Genomic DNA, 23,752 nt, shown 5'->3' on the forward strand with positions numbered 1-23,752 from the left:
TCTTTTTTTAAGGAGCGCTGATGTCATTTCAAAACTTAACCAAGCCTCCTAAAGTCCACACAGCGAGTTGCTCTCCGCCTTTTCTACGGGAAAGTCTTCTTCTTCTCAAAGGTGGAGCACTGTTTTGCTCAGATTTTAAACGAAGCCTGTTGGGAGGGGAAATAATTGAAAGAAACGCATTCGGAGGACTTTATAGCAATTGAGAGTCCCCTTTTCAGCGGGCACACTTTTTTCTTTTCTCCTTCTGTGTGTGTTTTTAAACGCAGCAAAATGAACCGGAGTTTTAATCGGTCTCAACCCCTGCGGAACGTGGATCTTAACGCCGTGGAGGTGAAAAGCAAGGTGGGTAAAACGATGCGTTTTAATATTTTTCACATGGACGCAAGGATGCGAGAAAAAAAACGAGCACACGTATGTGCATTTGGACGCCTAATTTTTTGATTTTTATTCCTTATTTGGCACATTGCATTCACTCTAAATGCTGCTGCTCAGTTTTTAATGAATTTTAAAGTGGTTGATCAGGTGGGAAATGTGAACATATCACCAAAAACTTGAAGTGTATTTCAATTTGCTCATGTGTCAAATTTGTTGCACGTGTTGAGTTCACGTATCCTTGTTGTTTTACATGCTGGCTGAGAGATTGAGAGGACAGATCAGTCGCGCAAAGCAAGCGATTGACTTTGTTTGGTGGGATAATCAATTTATGCGCAGTTAATCCAATTTTGACCGTTTTTGACATTGTAGCGTGGCTAAAGCGCAGCCGCTGTATCGCGATACCACCAATATGGCTGGCAAAACCACATTGTCAGTTTCCTTGAGTATATCGTGATATATCGTATTTTTCTTCCATTAAAACTGTTGTGTTTTGAGTTTTCTTCAATGCACAGATTGTGCCATGTATCGTAGGTAGTTTTTTTTCCAATAAATTGATCACGGTACCGTGATACCATTGCTATCGTTGGCAAAGTATTGTGTTTATATCGTATAGTAAGTTAGTTCTGTGGATATTTGAATGTATCGCCATTCAGTTTGAACAGTGTCAATGTGTTTGGCAGGTTTTAGTCCTTGTCACCTGCAGCTGACGCACCACACATGATGTCACATTAGCATTTTTGTTGTTCCTGAGATAAGCATATCAGAGAGGCAGGAGGCAGGAGGCTTGGAGCTGGTTTCACTCACTTGTGAAGCTCTTATCACAGGCCAGGTGGGATTGTTGTGGTCGGGGAGTGGTGTTTAGGTGGGATGTTAATACCACATCTTGGATTTAAACAGATTTCCAAACACTCTTCATGTTGCGAGTCTTCACTGGAACCATGCAGGAGATGTGGCCATCGCAAAGTTACTTATCATATGATACGATCATGGATGTGTTTTGTTAGTTTTTTTGTTCCAGAATTAAAAAAAACATTTTTTTTTACGATACACGGAAACTCACAATACCATTTATTGCAGGTGGGGCTGTTTCTCAGCTCAATCAAAAGGCGAGAGATTGGTATTAGACAAATGTAAAAACGATCAATTCCGAGATTAAGAAATTACCTCATTCCGCCTGCCGAGGCCGCTGATGTAAGATTCGATAACTTAGCTTATCTTTGTTGCGTCTTTCTCTAGCTAAAATTCAAAGAGTCAAACATGAGTAATGGAGCAGTGAACACAAACAGAATTCCAAGAGTGTTTACTTTTGAGATTCAGAAAGTTTTATTTCCTAGCTGTCTTTAAAGCTCCTGGCTGAGAAAGGACCATCTAGGAAAGCTGAGCTTGATTTTATGTAACGTCATCTAGACGGTCTGTTACATTAGCTCAACCTTAATTCTTATGTGACATCTGAAATAAGTTTGCTACAGAAGCTTTAGAAAGAAAACATTTTGGTAATGATACCATTAGAAGAAAACACTTCCTAAAAAGCTTTAGCAAGGAGCAGGTGCGCCTGACCTCCTTCCACCCAACGTGCGTTCCTGCCTACGAACGCCAAAGTAATGAGGAAGCTACTTGACAAACTGGTTTGTTGGAGATAAAGCAAAAAAAAAAAAAAAAGTGAATCTCTCCATCGTAGTTTACCATGAAAAACGGAAGAGAAGCCCGTAGGGGAAAAACGTGCCCGAGCATGACGTGATTATGCTAAACTGAAAGATGCGTCACTCCCAGGTGTTACATCACCAGCCGTCCCACATTCTGACTTGTTTACGGTGATGTAGGCTGTGGTGAGATGGACTAAAATCGTTGGTGGGTAATTAAAATGTTTGTAAATTGCTTATGTGGTTCTTTTGCGAAATGGTGCAAACAGAACAGCTCTTATCTTGTACTACTCCAGTGTCTATTTTGGTCCTTTAATGTTGCCTAGCTCCTGTGCTGGTGCATTGTTTGAATTCGTTGACGCATGCCTTTGTACCTCAACGTGGCATCTCTCGCCTTTGCTCCGGAACGTCTGGTGTGAGTCACACCATGACCTGGCCAAAACCTTCACTAAGTTGTGGCTTGTGTGTGTGCGTGATAGCTCAGAATGAAACTCAACTTTAGTATCACATGACCTAACTCTCCACAAAGCCACTTTAGCAGCAAGTCACTTCACAAAAAAAAGTCAATTTGTGTCTGATTTAGCATTAGACTATAGCTAAACCGTAAGATAAATATTGCTCATCCCAAAGCTGCTGTAGCATTAGGCTACTGTATGTTAGCTTAGCTTGTACAGCTGCTTTAGTATGACGAAGAAATGGCCGTTTCAAATAGATACCCTTACCTAACAACTGCAGCATTGTTAGCTACAAGGCATTCAAATGTTTTACAGAAGGTCAAATTAAGTTCACCCGTAAAAGTTAGTGCATTTTCTCTTCATCTTAAAGCCCAATATCACAACGTTTCTGTCAGTAGTGTATCTTAGCATAATGCTAACTGTTTAGAAAGTTACTTGATTGTATAGTTAACGCAACATTAAGCTAGATTCTCTTGAAGTGTAAAGTAGCTATTTTCTTGTTGAATTTCAACACCCACCCCTCCATTTTTCAAAACGCTGTGTTTGGATCTTTTCAGTACGGCGCCGAGTTCCGCCGCTTCTCGGTGGACCGCCACAAACCGGGCAAGTTTGAGGAGTTCTACAAGCTCATCCTGCACATCCACCGCATCGCCAACATGGAGGTGATGATCGGCTACGCCGACGTGCACGGAGACCTGCTGCCTATCAACAACGACGACAACTTCTGCAAGGCCGTGTCCACTGCGCACCCCTTGCTAAGGATCTTCATACAGAGACAAGGTAAAGCGACTATATCGCGATGGAGCTGGAGTTTTTTTTTATAAACACACATATTCAATGCATTTTGGCTGATAACTGCACTGGAGTCAAATTTCCCTTCGGGATATTTCCTAATCCAATTACATCCATAGGCCTTTTTGTTTACCTCATGCAAGGCTTCTTGTGTGTGTGTGTGTGTGTGTGTTTAATGCCCTCCGATTGGCTGGATGTGTCTGTCTGCCCAGTTAAGCCCTGTGTCTTATCCAAAGGAAGGAGACACATACACACACACACACAACCCCATAGAAATCAGGTCATTGAGCAAAGCTTGTATCCCGGCATACCAGACATTACTGGAGGACAAAAGATCAGAATGAAAGGAGAGACTCCCATTTGTGTGTGTGTGTGTGTGTGTGTGTGTGTGTGCGTGCGTGCGTGCGTGCTTGCGCGTGTATATAAAGACGACACCCCGTCAGCCCGAGTGGGAACTACTCGTCGTCTTATTCCCGTCCGTTGTTTCCGACTTGAAAAACTTTGGAGTGGCGGCCTGCTAACTAGCCTGCCAAAGCGTATGCAAATGAGCCCGAGTGTACAAATGTGCCTCTTCAATATTCATGTCCGCTATTCGTCAAAAGTTTGGACGTACTTTCTCATGCTATTGAATGAGAAGTCGTGTCCAAACTTTTGACTGGTAGACAGAAAAAAGATGGCTGTTACAGGTCATAATCTACAGAGATGTAAAAAACAAAAAAAAACAAAAAAAGGGGTCTTTCTACTTGTCTGAGATATTCCAAGCAGGTGGTCTGCCGAGCCCTCAATCATGATGACATGTGCTATGGCACTGGCTGACACGGCCATCTCACACACACACACACACATGCGTCACTGACGCATGAGGTAGTCATGCACTTTACACACACACGCACACACACATCTTTGTTAAACCTCCAACAATGCAACAATGCGCTTGCAGTGACGACTGAAGACGCTGCAGCGTGACATCACATCAAACATCGCATTGAGGGGCAAAGGAGCCAATCGCAGACATGCGTACTGAGCGGTCACATGTCCATACGTTACGTTATGTCAACACTCCAAACTTCACCCCCCCCGAGCAGTTCAAGATCACACGGTTACCTTCTCGTCTTTCATCAAGCGGTGCTGCCATTGTCCGGGAGATCAGTGGCGCACGTGCCGGTTAAAAGGATACCTGTTGCTACCCCGCGGTGGGGAGACGCCGGGAAATAATGGAGGACGACAATGAAAGCGTGTTCAGAGATGATCAGACAATGAGTCCAGGATAAAAGACCGTAGCCGGATTTTTATAGGTTTGACTAACTCAGAAACCGGAAGATTGTCAGGTCTTTTTCCCCCTCATTGCCTCTCTAGAGCAGTTATATAAAGTGAGTAATATATGATATCCATTTTGATAATTTGAAATGCATGAAATAAAAATAGTCTGTTTTTAATTAAATGTAGGGATTAAAAGTTTAAAGTTGTCAGAAAAATAAATACCCAAGCAAAGTACAGATAATTAAAAAAAAATCTCCAGGAGTACAGTAGCAAAGCATTTTTACTATCCACCACTGCATTGCGATGGCGTTGTTGTATATTATTCCAAAAATGCGCCTCACTGACATCTCGTAAACTCCTCCCTCTTGAGTAAATAAACGTCCCTAGCTGCTATTTCTGGAAATCCATTGCTTACATTCACTGTTCTGCCTTTTGCGATGCAAAAGGTGTTGCTTTGTATACACCACATAAAAACATTTTACAAATCTGCATTCACGTTTGCATGTATTCACGTGCGCGTACGCATCGCCAATCAAGTCAAGCCGGTCTGCGTTGCGACAAAAAGGGACAAACTGTCATTTGCAGAGCGTTAAAATAAATGCTAGTAATTGGTGAGTAGAATGGAGGTCACGTAATAAACACTGTCAAAATGAATGTTGTGGGTGTTCTTAGGAGCGGAAGTTTGATGAGCAAGCGCTTTTCCCGACACATCTCTTGCACTGATCTGACTGAATTGTGACACAAATTTGTTGACTTTGTTGCTCATTTCTATGACAATTCCTGCAAATTGGGATGTGGCCGTGTGAGGGAGGGTTGCCTACGTTTGTTTATTCCGGGCCAAAGATAACGTGGACAGGAAACTGATCTAACCCAGATCGACTTTTCACAGGCCTCTCTAAGCCCATTGCATTACAGTAAAGACATAAACGTGCAGTTTTCACAGTAATTAAATGGGTCTGTACTGTAGTATCACAATACAATGATTGAATGAAAACATCGTGATATCTATGAAACTGAAGACAATAGGATATCGTAAGGATTTACGTAATTGCAGTATTTTGACAATGATACCACAATACATAGATGATCAAAAACACTGCAAAAAAAAAAAGTCCCACTAGACGGCATTGCAGTCTTAAAGCGCAAGTCAACCTTAAGTATTTCTTAACAATAATATATCATATGTAACCTCACTAGTCTAAACATGACATTCTGATTAATATTACGTTAGTGGAATATAAGTTATGAAGCAAAGTCCAGCCATTTTTATCCATCTCAGGGGGCGGCCATTTTGCCACTTGCTGTTGACTGAAAAATGACATCACAGTTACTCGGGGCTCAGGCAACAGCCAATCACAGCTCACCTGTTTTTTTGAAGCTGAGATGTGATTGGTTGTTACCTGAGATCTGTGTAACCGTGATGTCATTTTCACTCGACAGCAAAATGGCTGCCTTCTAATATTGATTAAAAACTGCTGTATTTTGCTGCTTAAATCATATTTCACTAACGCAATATTAACCAGAACACCGTAGTTAGAGTAGTGGTGCTGTATAGAACATATTATTGTCAAGAATATTTGAGGGGGTTGACTTCCCCTTAAAGGTTCTACAGACCTTACTGTTGGTGCCTTTTAGATTATTGTAAAAAAAAAAATTCACTTTAATTTTCTTCCTTGTGTTGTCCATGTATCCTGATACTTTTATCCATATGTTCTGTGATAACAATTGATACAAAAGTGAGTTGCCAATTTCAATAACAAGGGGGAAAAAAGCAGTTATTCATTCAACAGACCTTTTTAGTTGGGTTAAAAACATCTCCACGACACAAGGTAATTACACCCACGTTTCGCAGATACGGTTTTGTCCAAACAAAACACCAGGGCTTGTTTTGCTAGCTCCGGTTAGCGCCGGGGAACCTGCAACGCTTGGGCTCAGACTAAACTTTCAACAAAGGGAAGAGACAGGGAGGCTGAAAGTTTACGTAAACGGAGCGGCAAGGCCGACGACTATCGAGAAGACTGATAAAAAAAAAAATTGCTGTTGCTAAACAACTTGGCAACTGAATGCAGCTTCTCCGAAAAATGAAACAAAATTCACAGGGTGTGAAAGTGCAGCGAGGCCAGTTTGAGTTCTCGCTGGTACCCGGGAAGCAGCAGATGAGTCATTGAAGACACCCTGGTGCAGCCTGTTCATAGTATTACAGAAGTCCAATTAGTTTTTGTTTGTTTGTGTGTGTGTGTGTGGGGGGGCATTGAGATGCTAGCATTGCATAAGAGCCTGACCTTCATGTGACTGTTCAACCGACACAGGAGCCAAGAGGAAGCGATAAATGTTTTCGCAGCCCCCCCCCCCCCCCCTCCATCTTTTATTTCAGGATACCGTCCAAATGATGATAAGCACACGTTTGATTTATTATTCTTTCCTTTCTGGAGAAATAAGAGTGCAGGTAGACATCCAATTTCCTCTGGGCAGGAATGTCAGCTTACTTGTCTTGGAGCAAGCTTGTTTTGTTAAATTCATTCTCATCGTATTATTTTCTGTTTTGTTTGAGGTCATTGTCAGTGTACACTGGGGCGCACCAGAGATATTAGTGTGTGTGTTTTTTTTTTTGTTTTTTTTTGCATGAGTGTGTGACCATAGACACATCTGGCCTTTCCAGTATGCCAAATGGCTTGTGTGTTTTTACGCTTGTGTCCAAACATGCTGGATGTCAACATGCAAGTGCCGGGTTACAGTAGGTGAGGATTTGAAAAGCCTTTGCTGGAAACCAGCCAGTACCACCGTTGCTGATTTTTGGTCCCGTGATTTTAAAAATAAATCTCTAGAAAACTTGTGTCCCGCTTCGTTGCTCTTTTGCATATTGGAAGCCTCCCAGTGGATGATTAACTCGCATGCCGGCCATACCATGACGAGAGTGAAGGCCTTCTTCATACCAGCCAGCCCGTCAGCCATGGGAACGCTCGGACTCTTTGTTCTGTCTGATTAGAGTTTGCGGCGTCCCTTAAGCAGCGTTCCCATTTGGTTGTTGTTTTTTTTTGGGGGGGGGGGGGGGGTTAGTCATGTTCAAGTTATGAAGCTGCCAATCTCTACCAGGTCTGGACACCAAGTGCCAAATGGGTCAGGCTAGACACAAGAATCTGTACAGCTTTTGTCAAGAATGTGACAAGTTGCTCTATCACGTTTATTGGTGCTTTATTTTAGAACTGAGGCAGTGCTTGAATCAGGGATGTGATTTGACCAAAGTGAAAATTTAGCCGGGGGTCTGGGGGCCGCTGGCACCCAGCTAGGTCCAGGGAGCTCATGGGTTTTCCGTGTTTTTAAGTACTTTCAATGCACTCACATGACAAAGAAATAGACAAAACAACAGCATAAATTTTCAATGTATATTGAACTATCCCATATAAAATGGCAGTTTTAGTCAACTCAAAATCAGTCACATTCAAAAACATTGGACTGCCTTTGCTTTTAAAAACTATCACTGAGAATATCATCATATCTAACTAATGTGATTACTAAGTTAACACATAAATAATGTTGAGGGGTTCAAATTTCATGAACAAATAATTGTATCATGACCAAATGAAAAGTAACTCATATTAGAGCATACCACAAATGTCTTTGTTATAGCAGAAGATGTAATCTGTCGGAGTCATGTGCATACACAATGAACTACTAAAAAAAAAAAAAAAAGGAATTTTTTTTTGGGGGGGGGAGATAAAAAAAAGCGGAATTCCGCGAATTAGCGGAAAAATCACATCCCTGTTGAATACTTGAAAAATTGACCTTATTCTCAAGAAAAATATGGTCCCAAAAAAACCCCAAAGAGAAGTTTAAGTATATTTTGACCTTGTGTGATTGACTTCACAAAATCTTATTGCTGATGAACCGAATGTGACAATTTTACGAGAGCCCTATAAAAGGAATTCATTGTTCAAGAGAATCTTTTAGTATTTTATTGTTTTCTATTTATAGTTGGATTTAGTTGAATCTGTTCTTTTTCCACTGAAATGACGGTTAACTGTGCTAAAATGACAATGCTTGTACAGTATTTTTACGACATGAAGCCAGTCTGAATTCTAGTCGGTACTTTGACAGCAGCAGGAGAATCTTTAGGGACTTTCTGGTCCGTACAGTATTTGAAGGTTTTATTGTGGCGAAAGATCGACCCCTTTTTTTTTTTTTTTTCATTGGGAAATCTAAACAAATAGAAGGTCGATGGAATGGATTGCGGTCACCATCCAAAGGTCCTCTGTACAACTTATGGAGTACTTTCATAGACTTATTTACTTTTGAGTTTTTGATACAAGGATATCCAATATGAAGTCCTATTTAAGTGTGGTTTCTGGACAGATAAGAGAGTTAAGCCAGATGTATTGTGGCAAACAAAACTCCCAGGCCTCCAGCCTGCCTGATGGAGCCGCACACTTAAAAGCCCACCTCATCTGTCTGACCCCCCCCCTCAAGGGTTTAGCTACTTTAAGAGACAGACACTAGAGCTTAAGCATGAAACGGTCGTCGAAGCCCACGTCTGCAGACAGACCAGGAAGAAAGTGGGCAGGTTGAATCCGCTGTGAGCCATCCTGAGGTTCGAAGGCTATCCTTTGCTGCCATGTAAGCAGAAATGGGAGAAAGTGTCTGAAGAAGAGTTAAAGTTCTTGTAAGCACGGGGTAAAAAAAAAAAAAAAAACTTTCGACCTGGGTTGGTCAACAGTGTTGATGTTCTTACAGGAATGAGGCAGCAGATAGCTGTGAAACGTATGCAGGACGACAGGAGTGTCATTCCTGGCTCTTTGCAACGGGGCGGGGTGTTATTTTTGGCTCTTAACGCTCATCGGGTTGGCAGCCGGGATACTTTGAAGCACAAGGCAGCAGCTTGGGAACCTCGGTTACCTTTTGGAACGGCTTCACCGTGGCGGCCAACGTCTGTTGGGAACACTTCCCACCAGCTGCGTGTGCACGTGGCAAGAGAATAAATCCAGGTCTCCGCCTGGAAACTGATCTTTGCTGATTTAAAAAAGTGTGTGGGCCATGCAGTAAAAAAAAAAACAGCGAGTCTTACGGGGCTGCAATGTACAGTGGGGGTGCCCGCGTTGCTCCTGGTGTTAAAATCCCAGCGTGATCCGTCTTGTAAATCAGCAGGAGAAGCGATAATGTGAATCTGTGGCCATTTTCAACTGATGGGATGGTTTTTGATCATTCGCTACCACTACCCCGCCACGACCACCATTGGAAGAGGGGAGAACCCTGGGTCTTTTTAATTAAACTTGTAAGGTTTGTTGTGTTTGGCAAACCCGCGTTGGTGTTTGTGTATCCTCCAGGCTTTTCATTTTGCTTTACGACCACGCTTTGAACCGTGACCCCATCCACCAACCCCCCCTCTTCGTTCCACCTCCTACTACCCCGCAGGGAAATTTCCAGACATTGTTGGTTGGGGTGGAGGTTTTAGTTTTTGGGTTTGTTTTCACTACATCTTTAATTTGTCGCACTCGTTTCGAATATTTAAGTAATTGGAATTTTAAATACTAGCAAGTTCTCGCAAAATGGTGGCTAAGAGGTTTTCTCACTAATTGTCACCATAAATCAAATAAATGCCTCCCTGAGATTACACGTAATTAATGTAATTAGTAGGGGTGCACGATAATATCCATGGCTGATAATTATCGGCAATTATCGACCAATTTGACGTCAAACAGATGATAAAGAAAGCTGACGATGATTATCGGCAATTATCGACCAATTTGACGTCATACAGATAAACCAGATAATAAAGAAATCCGCCGATAATAATAGACATACCACTCCTCAACCCCTCCCCTCTCCTATGGTGGTGTTGCATATTTGTGACGTCATAATGCGCACGACCTTGTGTTCGCAGAAGATGCATCACGGCGACATGGCAATCGCCAGTGTGGGCTTTCTTTTCTGTGTTGCATTTTTAGAACATGACTGTTTTGTTTTGGCAAACTCAAAATGAGTTACTGGTTGTCTTTGAAGCAGAGATATCAATAAAATGCTGCTTCAAGGTTCTTTACACATTGTTTCAACGTAATTGTACACATTAGGACTTGAAAGTATATTTGTATTCAAGTTCATTTTGCAAACAATTATCGGCTTGGTTATCGACATCGGCACTTTCTAAATTATTGGAGTATCGGTTGAAAATAGCATTATCGTGCACCCCTAGTAATTAGCTTAGTTTACAAATACCGTTATTGAGAAAGAGAAATTAAGGAATTGATCGATGAACCCATTTGAACTCCATTGCTAACAAAAACATCAGTGCCTTTTTGAAGCATCAAGCAAAAGTATTTCAGATTGATTGAAGTATGGAGACGTATCGGATGTTGTGAGGGAGTTAAATAAGATGTTAACACATGTGGAAGCCGTGTTCCTGTAGACTCTGACCTGTGAGGACTCTGTTCTTTTGCATTACATTAACGACGGTTAAAACTTGCTCACATCTACGTTCGTGGTCCAGGGGAGGTACACAACCTCTTTGATTCGTTTTTGCTGTTTTTCTGCATTAATCCGTATTCATTTTTTTTGTGTGTGTGTGGTTTTAGAGTGGAGTTTCACTTAAGTACTAATTTATCATTAACTCTTTGATTGCCAGACGTTTTCAGAAAAGGGATGCCGTGGGTGCCAGCTGATTTAAGCATTTTTGACTGACATTTCAAGGTCCACAGAAAATTATGTGTTTGGACTATGGAAACACGCATACTACCAAATGAAAGATTGGACTCTCATCTTTCATCAGCAAAAAAAAGTTTGTTTCTACCTTATTCCGTTTTTCAGTAATCAACAATAGAAAATGGTAGGTTTCACCTCTGTTTTGAAACAAACGTCTTTTAACGTCTTTGGCACTCCTCCATAGGATTTTACTAAACGGTATTTAACGTTTTTGGCAGTCAAAGAGTTAACTCTTTGACTGCCAAAAACGACCCATAGTAAAGACCTACCCTCTACAGTTGTGTAGATTTGTGGACATTTGAATATATTGGTCAATGTTTGTTTCACACTTAAAGTGTACTCTGAGAATTGACCTAGTTCTATCCCAGTTCTGTTTTTCCCTAGGTGATGATTAGTTGTTCCTTAAGGAACAAACAAATAACTTCCTGAGTTAGTGCTGCCCTTCAAAGCGCACAACAACAAAAAAAGCTGTTGTTTTTCGCTTTTTTTTTTTCCCAATGGGTTGAAAGCAAAGCATGTGATGTGCAAGTAAAATTGATTTTTGACACACCCGTCTAATGTTTTAATTTTAGAAAAGCCACCAAGCCGTCTAGCCGTGCAAAAAAAAAAAAAAAGGATTTCGCAAGCTTGTCAACACTTTGAACCGTTTCAATTACATTATGCATTCAGAAGCATACCTTTTTAATCTATAATTTGTTGAATAGATAAAACTTAATAAGACTAAACCCAAGGAGATTTGTACGTTTTTCTTTGCGCAAGAGAGGCTAGAAGTCGGCCATCAAATTTATGCCTTCAGAGGTAGTATCGGAGCCATGACCGAGGCGGCGTAAGTGTATTCCGCAACGCTAGGACAGGGATGTTGTGATGTTTAACACCCGGACTGAGCAACAACAATGCCACTTCTGGCACCCAAACTCCTGACAATAGTCCCCTTTCGCACTGCCTGTTCAAAGCGACTTTGGGATTGGATGAAGTCAACCCTGCTAGTTTGCGCCTTCTGCGGTAGTATCAGAGTTGTAACTGAGGCAGTGTATGGCGAGAAACTGATTGTGATTCTTTTTTTTTTTTTTTTTTGTCGCTCTGGATCAGAGGTGGGCAATCTCGGTCCTCGAGGGCCGCAGTCCTGCAGGTTTTGGAAGTTTCTCACTTTCAACACAAGCTGATTCCAATCAACAGTATCGTTATCAGGCTTATGCAGAGCTTGCTGATGAGCTGATCACATATCAGCTGTGTTGGAGAAGGGTAACATGCAAAACCTGCAGGACTCCGGCCCTCGATGCCCACCTCTGCTCTGGATGAATGGCACAGAAACCGAATGGAAAAATGAAGTGGACCTGTAACAGTTAACTTGTTGGTGGCCATCAAGTATTTTTTGTTTGTCATATCACATTGACTGTGGACAATCTTACTTTGTTGTCCAGAAGTTAGAACAAAAAATATCCTATTTTCCTACTGTGAAATTTGGAGTCCTGACCTTTATTCTAAAGAGATCCATCGGAAAGTCCCGAGATCAACTTTAGACCAGGACCATGGTTGAATCGGGGTGAAGTGAGTGCGGGAAGGAACGCAGCTGGGCTCGGAGTGGGCTTTAGTGGGTTCTGCGAGGGAGGAGTTTCTGGTTTGTGTAAAGGCCTCTCACTGCAGCTCCTCCTTAATTACAGCTCCGCTCCAAGCACGCCAGGCCTGGCATCCTGTTACGATGCATCTGAAATCTCACTCAACCACAGAAGCACGAGTTAAAGATTTGGGTCTTTCTTCGAAGAATGGCCATTCATGTATTTTAATGAACTATTTGAATGTAAGTCTTAATAATCCTCTAAGAGCTGTAGGCCCGCATCCCAAAAAACGGTTATGTGAACTCGCTAGCATTTCTTGTGTTAAGGGATATTTTGGGAGGCCGTAATTACAAAGTGGCTTTGCTCGGCCGCGCTGGCAACCCAGCCCACATTTCTGGTTATATAAAAGAGGTTCATGCAAGTTACGAGGGCTATACATTCTATCACAGGCCCATCCCACACTCTTCTTTTTAAGCATGTCAGGTCACTTATTGTCCAGTTCAATTTCAGAGGCACAAACCTTAGAGAGCCCCGAGGTGGTCGGATGAGAGGAGCTTTTATGTCCTTAGATCGCGTCCATGTGAACTCCCATCTTTTCATCTTTAACGCATGTACCCTTGCTGGCATGATAATGGGCAATTTTCATGCTTGGCTGCAGATCACAAGCATGTTTTTGACTCTGGTCCCCCTTGTTATCATGTTTCCAAGTACAATGTTGACTGTGTTTACGCAAGCAGTCACATACTCTTTGGTGGGTCCGACGTTAAGCCTTTTTACATGGTGTGCCTGTGGTGTGGGGTTGTATTGATTTATGAAATTTGTAAAAAATAAATGTGATGCCTTTGGCTTTTACACAGAAAACTAGGATATTTCAGGCAACGAGATTGACACATCCCTGAAATGGCGTCACATCCCCGTCCTGACAATTGTGAAATCTCCTTTCACACAGACATCATACTACAAAGCATAGAATAAAAAGTAAAAAATCGTAACTATAGTAGGCAGTGTGCTGCGGTTGTGGCAAAAATACTTTTGGCTTATCATAGGCTATAGGAAGTTGAGTTATTAGTGCTGTTTGAATCGCTACGCCTTTGCACAAACCTTCTTCCTGTTTACATTTTTTGACCAATAAGAGAAGAGAACCAGGTTGTTTGGTTTGTTATGATGCATTCAGGTTCCCTTGGAGTTTTTTGTTTTTGTTTTTTTTGATGACCATATGGAAAACAAACGGACATTCCCAAACCTTCTGCGGCCATTTCCACGTTTCATTTGACATCAAAAGCATCACCTTGTAGGGTTCCCCCCCCCCCCCCCAATGAGCCTGCAGCTCAACAAGCATATATAGGTCATGAGGCTAAAACAATGGGACAAGCTGTCGTCGTGCGAACCCTCCTCCGCCTTTTACTAGCCTGACTTATGTACTGCGGTAACACGGGAGGGTCGGGATTGGTTAGAATGGAGCCTGTTTTATTGTGACTGGCCAGTGAACAATCACCAGAGACAGAGGCCAACATCATGGTTAGTTAGCTACATTAGCGGGTCCAACTATTAGCAACACATCTCTTTAAATTTTCTGTAGGTGGCCCTCAGAAGAAAACACCCCTGATTGAGAGTCTTGCCGGTTTTTGGAATGTGTGAGGAAACCAGAGTACCCCGGAGAAAACCTGCTTGAGCACGGGGAGCCCACGAAAACACAGCATAACATTTTATGGTGGTTTGTTACCTAAAATAGATTTACTGCCATGCGTACGTACAATATGTAATGTAGAGCATAACAGACCACTGTGGGAAGACTGTGCCCTTTATTTCTCCCCCCCCCCCCCCCTTCCAAACATGTGGGCCACACTTTGGCAGCGTGCTTCAGGCTGCTTCAGCACTTCAGGATGGTAGAGGAAGGAAAAGGACCGGAGCATGGGGAGGATCCTCGCAGGCCCTGACTTTTTGGGCCGGGGGAAAAAACAATAGACATATGACAACTGGTTTGCAGGCAAGCTGAGTGGATGAAGTCAGCAAACGGAGTCAGTGGAGCAAAGGAGGGGGTTGGCAGGAAGAGGCCAAGGATATGTGTCAGCACGCGCAGGAAGTCTTCTTTGCTGTGATCGTTAAGTTCAGGTGTTGTGTGGGGGAGGCGGCTTATGAAGGAGCTACCCCATGTCAAGTGAATTTCATTATACATTTGAAGGTAATTGCTGGGAACAAGTGCAAAGACTGAGGACTGTGTAGTACTTTAATTGTGAAGATGAAGTGTTAAACCGGGGCTAGAATGGAGACTTGTGAGGCACATTTTGAGTCCGGTGTAAGTTGCCCCTCCCCCACTGCCTAAGAACTTGAGCGCCACGGCTCGCATCAGCAGTTATGTAGCACAATTGCGACGTGCAGTTAGCTTGCTAGCTATGCCTGCAATCAAAACAGAAAAGTGTGGCTACTTTAGGTTCGGTTGTGAGTGTAGCTTCCATTTTTTTCAAGACTAGTCTTGTATTTGATTGGCAGTTGGATTCGTTTCAGTACATTTTGTGTTTGAGAATGGAGAGACTAAGTTCATTTATTTGTTTTATTCTTTACGATTTTTGAAGCCTCATTTTATATACTTTTTTTTCTCTAATCATTCAAATTTTCTAGGGTTGGGAACACTCTGTGTGGTGTGTCAGATTTAGAGGACATTTTCATTTGTGTTGTCCCGCCTCTGATGCTTCAATGGTACGAAGTCCCCCAACTTACTAGTTTTTCAAGTTACGACGAGTCATCACTGCTACTTTTATTCATAAAAAAGATGTAACAAAATATTGTGGGGATTTTTTTGGTGACGTATTAAACGATACCTTAAAGTTTCCCCTATTCCGTGTGGGTGCCGTTTAAACAGAACATCAATAAGTAGGGATAAAAGGCCAGATTTTACAGGCGGTTTGACTTGTGCAGAAGGCTCACGCTGCGTCAACTTCAAACAAGAAGCAATAGCGTGGTAACAATGAAAAGCTTTTATTGGATCAATAAGAACATGGCAGACCTCTTTGAACTTTCAATAACAATATTTTCCCTGGCGGGACACAAATCAAGTTGAGATATGTATAGTTGTTGTATTCCTTTTTTTTTTTTTTAATAGTTGAACATGCTGAATGACTCCAGATGCGGCTGCACTACATGCACAAGTTGTCATAGTAGTCGTCGTATTGATCTTGAACCGGCTTCGAAAAAAAGTCTTCGTACGTTTGTACATATCCTCCCTCACTCATTCGTCACCTGTCTAAATGAGTCATTTGTTCATTTCTATCTGCTTTGCTTATCTCTGCCTGAACCTCACAACCTTCTGCATTCCTGCTGCATGTGCGCTGCTAATCCCGTTTGTCTGCTTGTTGTCTGTCGTCTGCCAGCCGGCCCGTAAGAAAGATTAGAAAGTGACTCCGGGGGGGGGGGGGGGGGGAGCTCGCGGAGAGGACGAGCCGTGGAGGTTACAAACTCTTTGCATCACTGTTACGTTAGCGGCTATATTTAGCAGATATTGAGACATGGAGGCTACAGAAGCGGAGACGTTCAATCGGGCGTCATGTTTTTTCCGTTAGGCCTCTCCCGCCGCAAAAACCGCCACTTTCATCTTGGCGTGTGTTTATTCCTTCTATCTCTCGTCATGGCAACTGGCTCGACCGGGCTGCGTTTTCGTTCATCCTCTTCGGATGTTTTCAAACTTCTAGCAGTTTTTTTTTCCCCCATGGGAAAGAAATTAAGTGAAAAAACTGAACCATACAGGCCATTTTTTAACTAAAAAAAAGCGTTTGAGAATCCAAGACACTCCCACATGTTTTGCGGTGGCTTTTGTTTATAAGTCCATAACTTGGGTGTGAGTGGTACCTGGACCAGATGGCAGCGGAGCCATTGTGCCACTTAAATGGAACAGTTTTAAAAGCAGAAGTCCCACCCCCACCCCCCAAAAACCCAGCACTTTTTCGCCCAGTAGGGGAACGTTTGATCACATGATCGAGGTAGTTCCCTTTGAAAGGTGTAAGGAATGCTCCTGCTTTGATGTTTACCACGTCGTCTACTCCTTTTTTTCTTTAAATGCCCTACTCTTAATCCTAACCTCTGTTGCCCCTTGTTCTTAACCCATCATGTCGGTGTTTATTAATTGCTATTGGTGGCCGTTTTCAGGAATGGTGGGGGTACGACACCTATGGAGAACGCTAAAACTGAAACTCCCTTCCCCGCCCCTGCGTGTCCGAGGTAGCCTCGTTTTAAGTCGTCCCAGATGTGCCGGGTTATTTGCTCGGGAAGCAAATGCGGGGGGGGGGGGGGGGGGGGGGGGGCGCTCGCCAAGGGGGGGAGGAAAGGCAGTCGGTTGATGTGCCTTCAAATGGGCACGCATGCAAAAATGATCCGCTTTTATCGGGCGAGAAAACCTGTTTTACCTCATTCTCGACTAACATGATTGTGTGCGCTGACAGAAAACAACCGATTCCCTTGATTGCTAAATCTTAACTTTGAATGTAAAGACAGAGCAGCCCCGTTTTGACAACAAAAGTTGGAACTCTGCTTGATCATGCTGCAAAACGGCATGTTCTGGAACATGTCCTTTTACTTCCTGTATTGATATCCACTGCCTGTTTAGGCGACAAAGGTCGAAAAAATCTCTTGACCATACGACTACACAAATAAATTTGTTGACGTGAGTGTTAGGAAGGGGAAACATCCTAAGATTCATAAGGTTTTATCAGATCCATTGATCCCACTAAAAACAAAGTCAGTTGACTATGCTGAAAGAAATCATTCTAGATTAACAAACTAGCAAGCTTGCTCGAAACAACCGCGGTCCAATTTCATCTGTGGTCTGACCTCAATCCGACCCGCCTGCCAGGTACAGTACATTCCGTATTTAGGAGTACCCAGGTGTGCATTTCAAAATAAGATCATTCCGGAACATGAGGACATTCCTTTTGGTGTTTACTTACGTTCTCCGTGGGACACACCTGCGCCACAACCGGAGTGAAACGAACGTTCTTGTGTTTGGCAGTGACGTATTTTGGTTAGTTTATCGAGGCCCTCCAATATTTTCCATCCAGGCAAGAATGTCAAATATGTTTGCCTGTTTAAAGTTCCTTTCGCTCTATCTAGGCTGCTTTTTCTTTTCTTTTTTTTTTCCTCACTAGATGTGCCTTGGCAGCGATCTCACCTCTAAACACACACTCAAGTCTTCCGGGACGTCTCTGATGTGAACTCTATGCGGCCCTCCCGTTTTTTTTTTTTTTAGTCATCAGATAGGTGGACAGTTTGTGTGCCTGTGTGTTTGGTGGGCGAAACCAAAGAAAATGTGTCAGGTTTGGCTTGATTTTCCTCGCTAAGCAGTCACGCCAAGCACACGCTCGAAAATTGTACTTTAATGATACACTCCAAATGCTCAACAATGCAGAAAAGTACATTTAGCAGACGTCAGCGCTACTGTTCTACGTGTCACTTTCGATTTGGCTGCTTGGGAAGCAACCTCTCCCAGGTGTGTTTGAGATTTATATTTGGAGTTTGGGGGGGGGGGGGCAAGAAATGAAGCCCACCATTACTGCATCTACCACAGCATTTAGTGACCTCATGCTCACACTATTCACTCTTCGCCCTATGGGTGCCCCATCCCCCCCTTTTCCAGTGATTATGGGCTCTTCTGTCACTAAGCACTTTGTCACGCCATCATGAGGGAGGGAGGGATGGATGGATGGAGGGCGGGAGTGAGGGATTTTTGGGGGGTCCGAGGCGTTGTTGGGGTGCAGGAATGTGAATGAATGGGCTGGAGGTCGTAACGGGCTGTACAGTTTGATACTGCTTGCTAGTTAAAATGTGATGTATAAGATCCAAATGTAAGCAAAAATGACATCATCTCTGTGTGATTTTTGTATAGTGGATAACAGGATAGTATCATATGGGTGTCTGTCAGACATTTTTTAAATATCTATATATTAATGAATATACAGGAAGTCTGCCATTTGGGTTTGAAGTGGCCGTTTTACTGTCGTTTTAGACATTTCCACTCGTACACATATGTGGTGTACTGTTGCATAACGTAAAGACTCTGTACGTGTCGTGTCTTTCTCTGATTGTGATTCTGATTCCAGGGTCTTTAAAAAAAAAAAACAGACTTTCCCTATAGATCTTGTCTGATTACAGTAATCTTCTTATCTGCATTTTTTTTTTCTGTTCAACTTATCCCCAGCTAGTCGCTAAAAGCTCGACTCTTCACGTTGTTGTGCCCCTTTCTGAAACGCCCTAAAAGACCACAAGATGGTCCCAAGGCAAATTTCGGTCTCGGGAAGCGTTTGGACTAGGCAAAGCTCTGTCGAATAGGAAAGTAGTACATTGCTGCCAAGGAACTATGTTGACGTGACGGACACATCTTGAATAAAAGATGAGCTTTATGTCGTAGGTTTTGCATTGGAGGTGGAAGAAAGTATGAGAGTCATCACTGTAGCAGGAGATCATTTGTTGACACATCTGCTTCACACTCTCACTATTTTTTTATTTTTTTTAGTCTTGGTTCATTTCCATAATGTCAGCGGTGAGTCTGTGAAGGCCAGCCAGCAGCAAGTGAGAAGGAGGGGGTGACTCTTTGTATTGAGTGGGTGGAAAACGTGTTTAGGGTTGACCAGTCTGAAGTGTCTTGTCTTAAAAATATTTGCCAATATGTAGCTGGGGCCATGTACATAGGCATGGTTGATCATGTGACCTACAGGAGAGTGTTCCTGACCATAAGTCAGACGGTTGTTTCAGGGTTTTTTTCTACCTGTTCATAGACAGCATCTCGAGACTACATTCCTGGGGGAGGTCACAAGAAAGCTGTCTCTTCCCCTCTGACCTCGCATCCCATGTGGTTAGGCCCAATCTTGTGGCCTCAAAAGCGTGCGGAGAAGAATCATCTTTCAGATTGTTGCAACATCTAAAAAAACAATATTCCATCTGAAACTTTGGGAATAGTCAGACAATGGAAACCTTGACAGTGGAGCAGATAACAATGAGAGACAAGGCAGCAAGTTTGAACATGTTGACAGGGGAACAAAAACGAGTTCAGTGATGCGCCTTGAGGTGGAACATGACATGAACGGACTTGTTTGAGGAGAGCCAAAAAAGCTCAGCCTCGCTATCTAATCTTGCCTGCTCAGACGGGCAGGAAATGCGGACACAGGAAGTGAACGTCTCTGATTTTAGACCGTTAGGAAAAACACGATGACTTGCACCGCTGCGGGGGACACCTGCTTCATTTGTAGAATGACTCGTCTTTTTTTGTTGTTTTTGGCTTTGTCTTCAATAAAGTGCACAGAAGGGAGGAAGAGTCGAGCCAGCTGGCTTCTTCAAACTCCTTCCAGCCTCGGAGGATCTCTCCTAACAAATTTCCTGTTAAATATTCTGACTCATCATTTAGATAACACCTTTTCCTTTGTGGGGTGGTACGATGGTGTATGTTTCCATCCAGCGTTCCAGTTCAATCCGGCAAGGTTAGGAAAATGAAATGCTGATCCGTCTTGTATTTGCAGTGCAGCGTATGTAGACAGGATGGCATAGGTTTCCACCAAGCGTACCAGTTCAGTCTGGTGTGTTTTGGAATGGTAAAGCCTGTGCTTGTTTGCATTTCCAGCACAGCATGTCTCAGCAGGATGGCATATGTTTCCACCAATTTTAGTCCAGTTTGGTTTGGAATACTACATCCTTGATCTTGATTGCATTCTAGTTAAGTTTGTATAGTCTAGTAAGTTTGGCATGGTTTGGTAGACTAATGTATATCCTCAGCTGACTTGTGTTTACAAAGTGTTTCATTTCAGCCTGATCTGGTTTGCGTTACCAGTGTGGGATAGCGTACATTTCCACAAAGTGTTCCAGTTCAGTCAGTCGTCGTTCGAAATGCTTAATCCTGATTTGGTTTGCGTTTTCAGGGCGGCATACGTTTCCACCAAGCTTTCCAATTCAGTATGGCACGTTAAATCCTGATCTGGCTTGTGTTTCCGGTGCGGGATGGTATGTTTCCACCAAGTGTTCCAGTTTGGTCCTGCATGGTTTGGAACGCTGAATCCTAATCTTTTCAGTCCAGTCTGGCATAGTTTGGAACAACTTAAATTTCCACTAAATATTTCAGTTCAATCTGGTGTGGTTTGGAACCCTAAATCCTGATCTACCTTGAATCGTTCCTGTTCAGTCTGACAGTTCAAAAATCTAAATTGTGATAAACAACAATGGAGGACATCCAAAAAGAATTTGTTATTTTGGTACTCTCCTTAACAACCAGTGACTGTAGAAGCTTATCTGTTTGGTGGAAAAGGCTTTAGTCATCCCAGAACTGCCTTCCTGGTATCGGAAAGGAGGGTCACTCGATGTACAGTGTGTACGGGAATGTTATGCATACTCAGCGATTTCCCGACATACAGACAGCCTCATTGATAAAAAAAAAAAGTGTGAATACAATCACAATGTCATTTGTAAATTGCATTTAAACCCCTCTTGTAAGAAGTTGAGTTTTAGGGCTGTAATAAGAGCTGGTGCAATCTGTGAAAATGATTAGCTGGACTCCAAGGAAAATTCCTGGGGAGTACATCTGTGTGTGATTTGAGGCGGGAGGCTGGATTTAAAGGTGTATTTCCTTCTTATTGTAACATTTGTTTTTGTCTTTTGCAGAAGAGATGGACTACGCTAACTTCGGCAACAACACCATCACTCGCAGGAAGAAGGCTGTGGTCGCACTACGCAACAATGACATCAACCGAAAAAGAGCGCATATCCGCATCGGCATGCCACAGGACTTCCGCCCGGTCTCATCTATTATCGACGTGGACATCCTGCCGGAATCGCACCGCCGTGTTCGACTTTATCGCCATGGCTCAGACAAACCCTTGGGATTTTATATCCGAGATGGAACCAGTGTCCGTGTGACACCCCACGGGCTGGAAAAGGTGCCAGGGATCTTCATTTCCCGGCTGGTTCCCGGCGGGCTGGCGGAGAGCACGGGTCTGTTAGCGGTCAATGACGAAGTCCTGGAGGTGAACGGTATCGAGGTGAGCTGGAAATCGCTGGACCAGGTCACAGACATGATGATCGCAAACAGCCACAACCTGATCGTCACCGTCAAGCCCGTCAACCAACGCAACAATGTGGTGCGCAGCAGCCGCATCTCTGGGAGCTCGGGCCAATCATCAGACAGCAGCGGGTCCACCGGGTACCCAACTCTGTCTGTACCCTCGGGAGGTATGCTGCCCTCTGGCGCCCAAGGCTATCAGGATGACCTGGAAAGCGACGACGAGACTGACATTGTCATCGAGAGTAGCCTGAAGCGGCCGTCCCAGAGGTCCAATGCTTCCTTGGCATCCAGCGTGTCTCGCTTGCAGCACCAGCAAACGCCGACTGCCGCAGCTCTGGGTCCTGCGGTGCCACCCAGCCCTCCGTCGCGCCCCCCTTCGGTCGTATCCACCGCTTCCTTTCACTCGCAGACGAGCCTCAATGGAGGGTCGCACCATCACCATCATCATCACCACCACCACCAGCAACACAGCAGCCTGAGCTACCAGCTCTTCAGAGACCTGAACATCCAGCACAGTCAGCCCAGCGCCCAGCCTCCCTACCACAGTAGCAACCCGGCGCTCCGTCACAGCAACGGGAGCCTGCACAAAATCCTCAGCTCTCTGAAAACGGACCCACGGCACAGCCTGGCCCTGCCAAGGGGAGGGGTGGAGGAGGATGGCACTGTCATCACGCTATAATAGCAGCAGATATCCCGCTCAGACAGGATAATGCCACGGACCACCAGCTCAAATTGAGACTTTTGCTATCCTCCCTCCTTCACCCCTCACCAAGATAATTACTGTAGTAACAGGAAGTTGCACGCCAAGGCTCACAGAAATCTGTCGTACTGCATATACATACACCTTGGATTTTTTTTTTTTAAATGTTTCTCGTCTTGCGTCAAAAAAAATTATCTAATATGCGTCAGAACAAATGATGTATTTTTTAAAAACTAAGTGACCACTTTTATCTACATTCTTTGCATTCTTAATACTGGGACCAAACTGGGGTTTGCATATTGTCATATTTTTTTGAAAGAGTAAATCTATATTTCTTGTATTCATGGATGCCTGGAGTATGCTTTTTAATTGGTCTTTTTGACAATTGTGATGAAATTCTTGTATTTGTTTCAATAAATTATTCTTCATTTTCACATGGTTTGTTGACTGTTCACTTCACGTTTTATATTGACACTTTTTGCAACGTACAAACCCTTCTTCCTCCTCTCACCGCTTTACTAATGAACATTTTTCTGCAGTGTTTACAAAGCATGTCACTTTGTCCAAACAGATACTAAATCACCCACAAGGCCAAAGTGGTCCACTTTAGTCTGCACAGTCAATCAGTGAACTGCCAATATAGACCCACTACTCTCTACTGTTTTATTAAGTGGTAAGAAGGAAGGCTGGGGAACATTTGTTCCTATCAGTGTGTGGAAGTAAAAGTTCCTCACATGTTAAATAGATGCTTTCAGTGTGGCATTTTCTGTTGCAACAATAAGACAAAGTGACGAAATTAGAGAAAATACGCCTCTGTCACTTTTGCCCTTTCATGTGAAATGTTACTTTGCTCTGTCATATGTAAAGACATCATAGCCACACTCATAACAAAGTGACATCAAACTTGGTTTAGGCTACTAGAGTGCTGCAAAGCATGCTGACAAGTGTGCGGCTTCACCAAGGCTGCAGCAGTGTGTTGACACATCACTCATACATGCACTTTAATCTCCCATAGAATTTATGATCCCAAAAACTTTTTTTTTGTCTCCTGGGACAAAAGAGGGCTTGACCGATACATAATGGGACTGAGAAAATACATTTTCAATATTTTAGAATATCAAATAAAATGCTGGAGGGGCTTAACCAAGGCAAAACAGATTTCTGGTGGGGCTGTAGCACACCCTAGCCCCAGTGCACCGCCATCCCAGCGTCTCAATAAAATACCGTGTTATTGTTGTCTCTAGAGTTTCACT

General features: G+C 43.2%; 1 protein-coding gene across 1 annotated transcript; it reads left to right on the forward strand.

Moving 5' to 3' along the window:
* Positions 1-22: 22 nt before the first annotated feature.
* pard6gb (par-6 family cell polarity regulator gamma b) lies at positions 23-22,933 on the forward strand. The gene is made up of 3 exons (XM_077549048.1): positions 23-342; positions 3,028-3,250; positions 21,400-22,933. The coding sequence occupies exons 1-3, from the start codon at positions 271-273 to the stop codon at positions 22,476-22,478; spliced, it is 1,374 nt and encodes a 457-aa protein (XP_077405174.1). The 5' UTR covers positions 23-270; the 3' UTR covers positions 22,479-22,933.
* Positions 22,934-23,752: the final 819 nt, after the last annotated feature.

The sequence above is a fragment of the Vanacampus margaritifer genome, chromosome 17, assembly GCF_051991255.1.
Source record: "Vanacampus margaritifer isolate UIUO_Vmar chromosome 17, RoL_Vmar_1.0, whole genome shotgun sequence".
In the NCBI taxonomy this organism is placed as follows: domain Eukaryota; kingdom Metazoa; phylum Chordata; class Actinopteri; order Syngnathiformes; family Syngnathidae; genus Vanacampus; species Vanacampus margaritifer.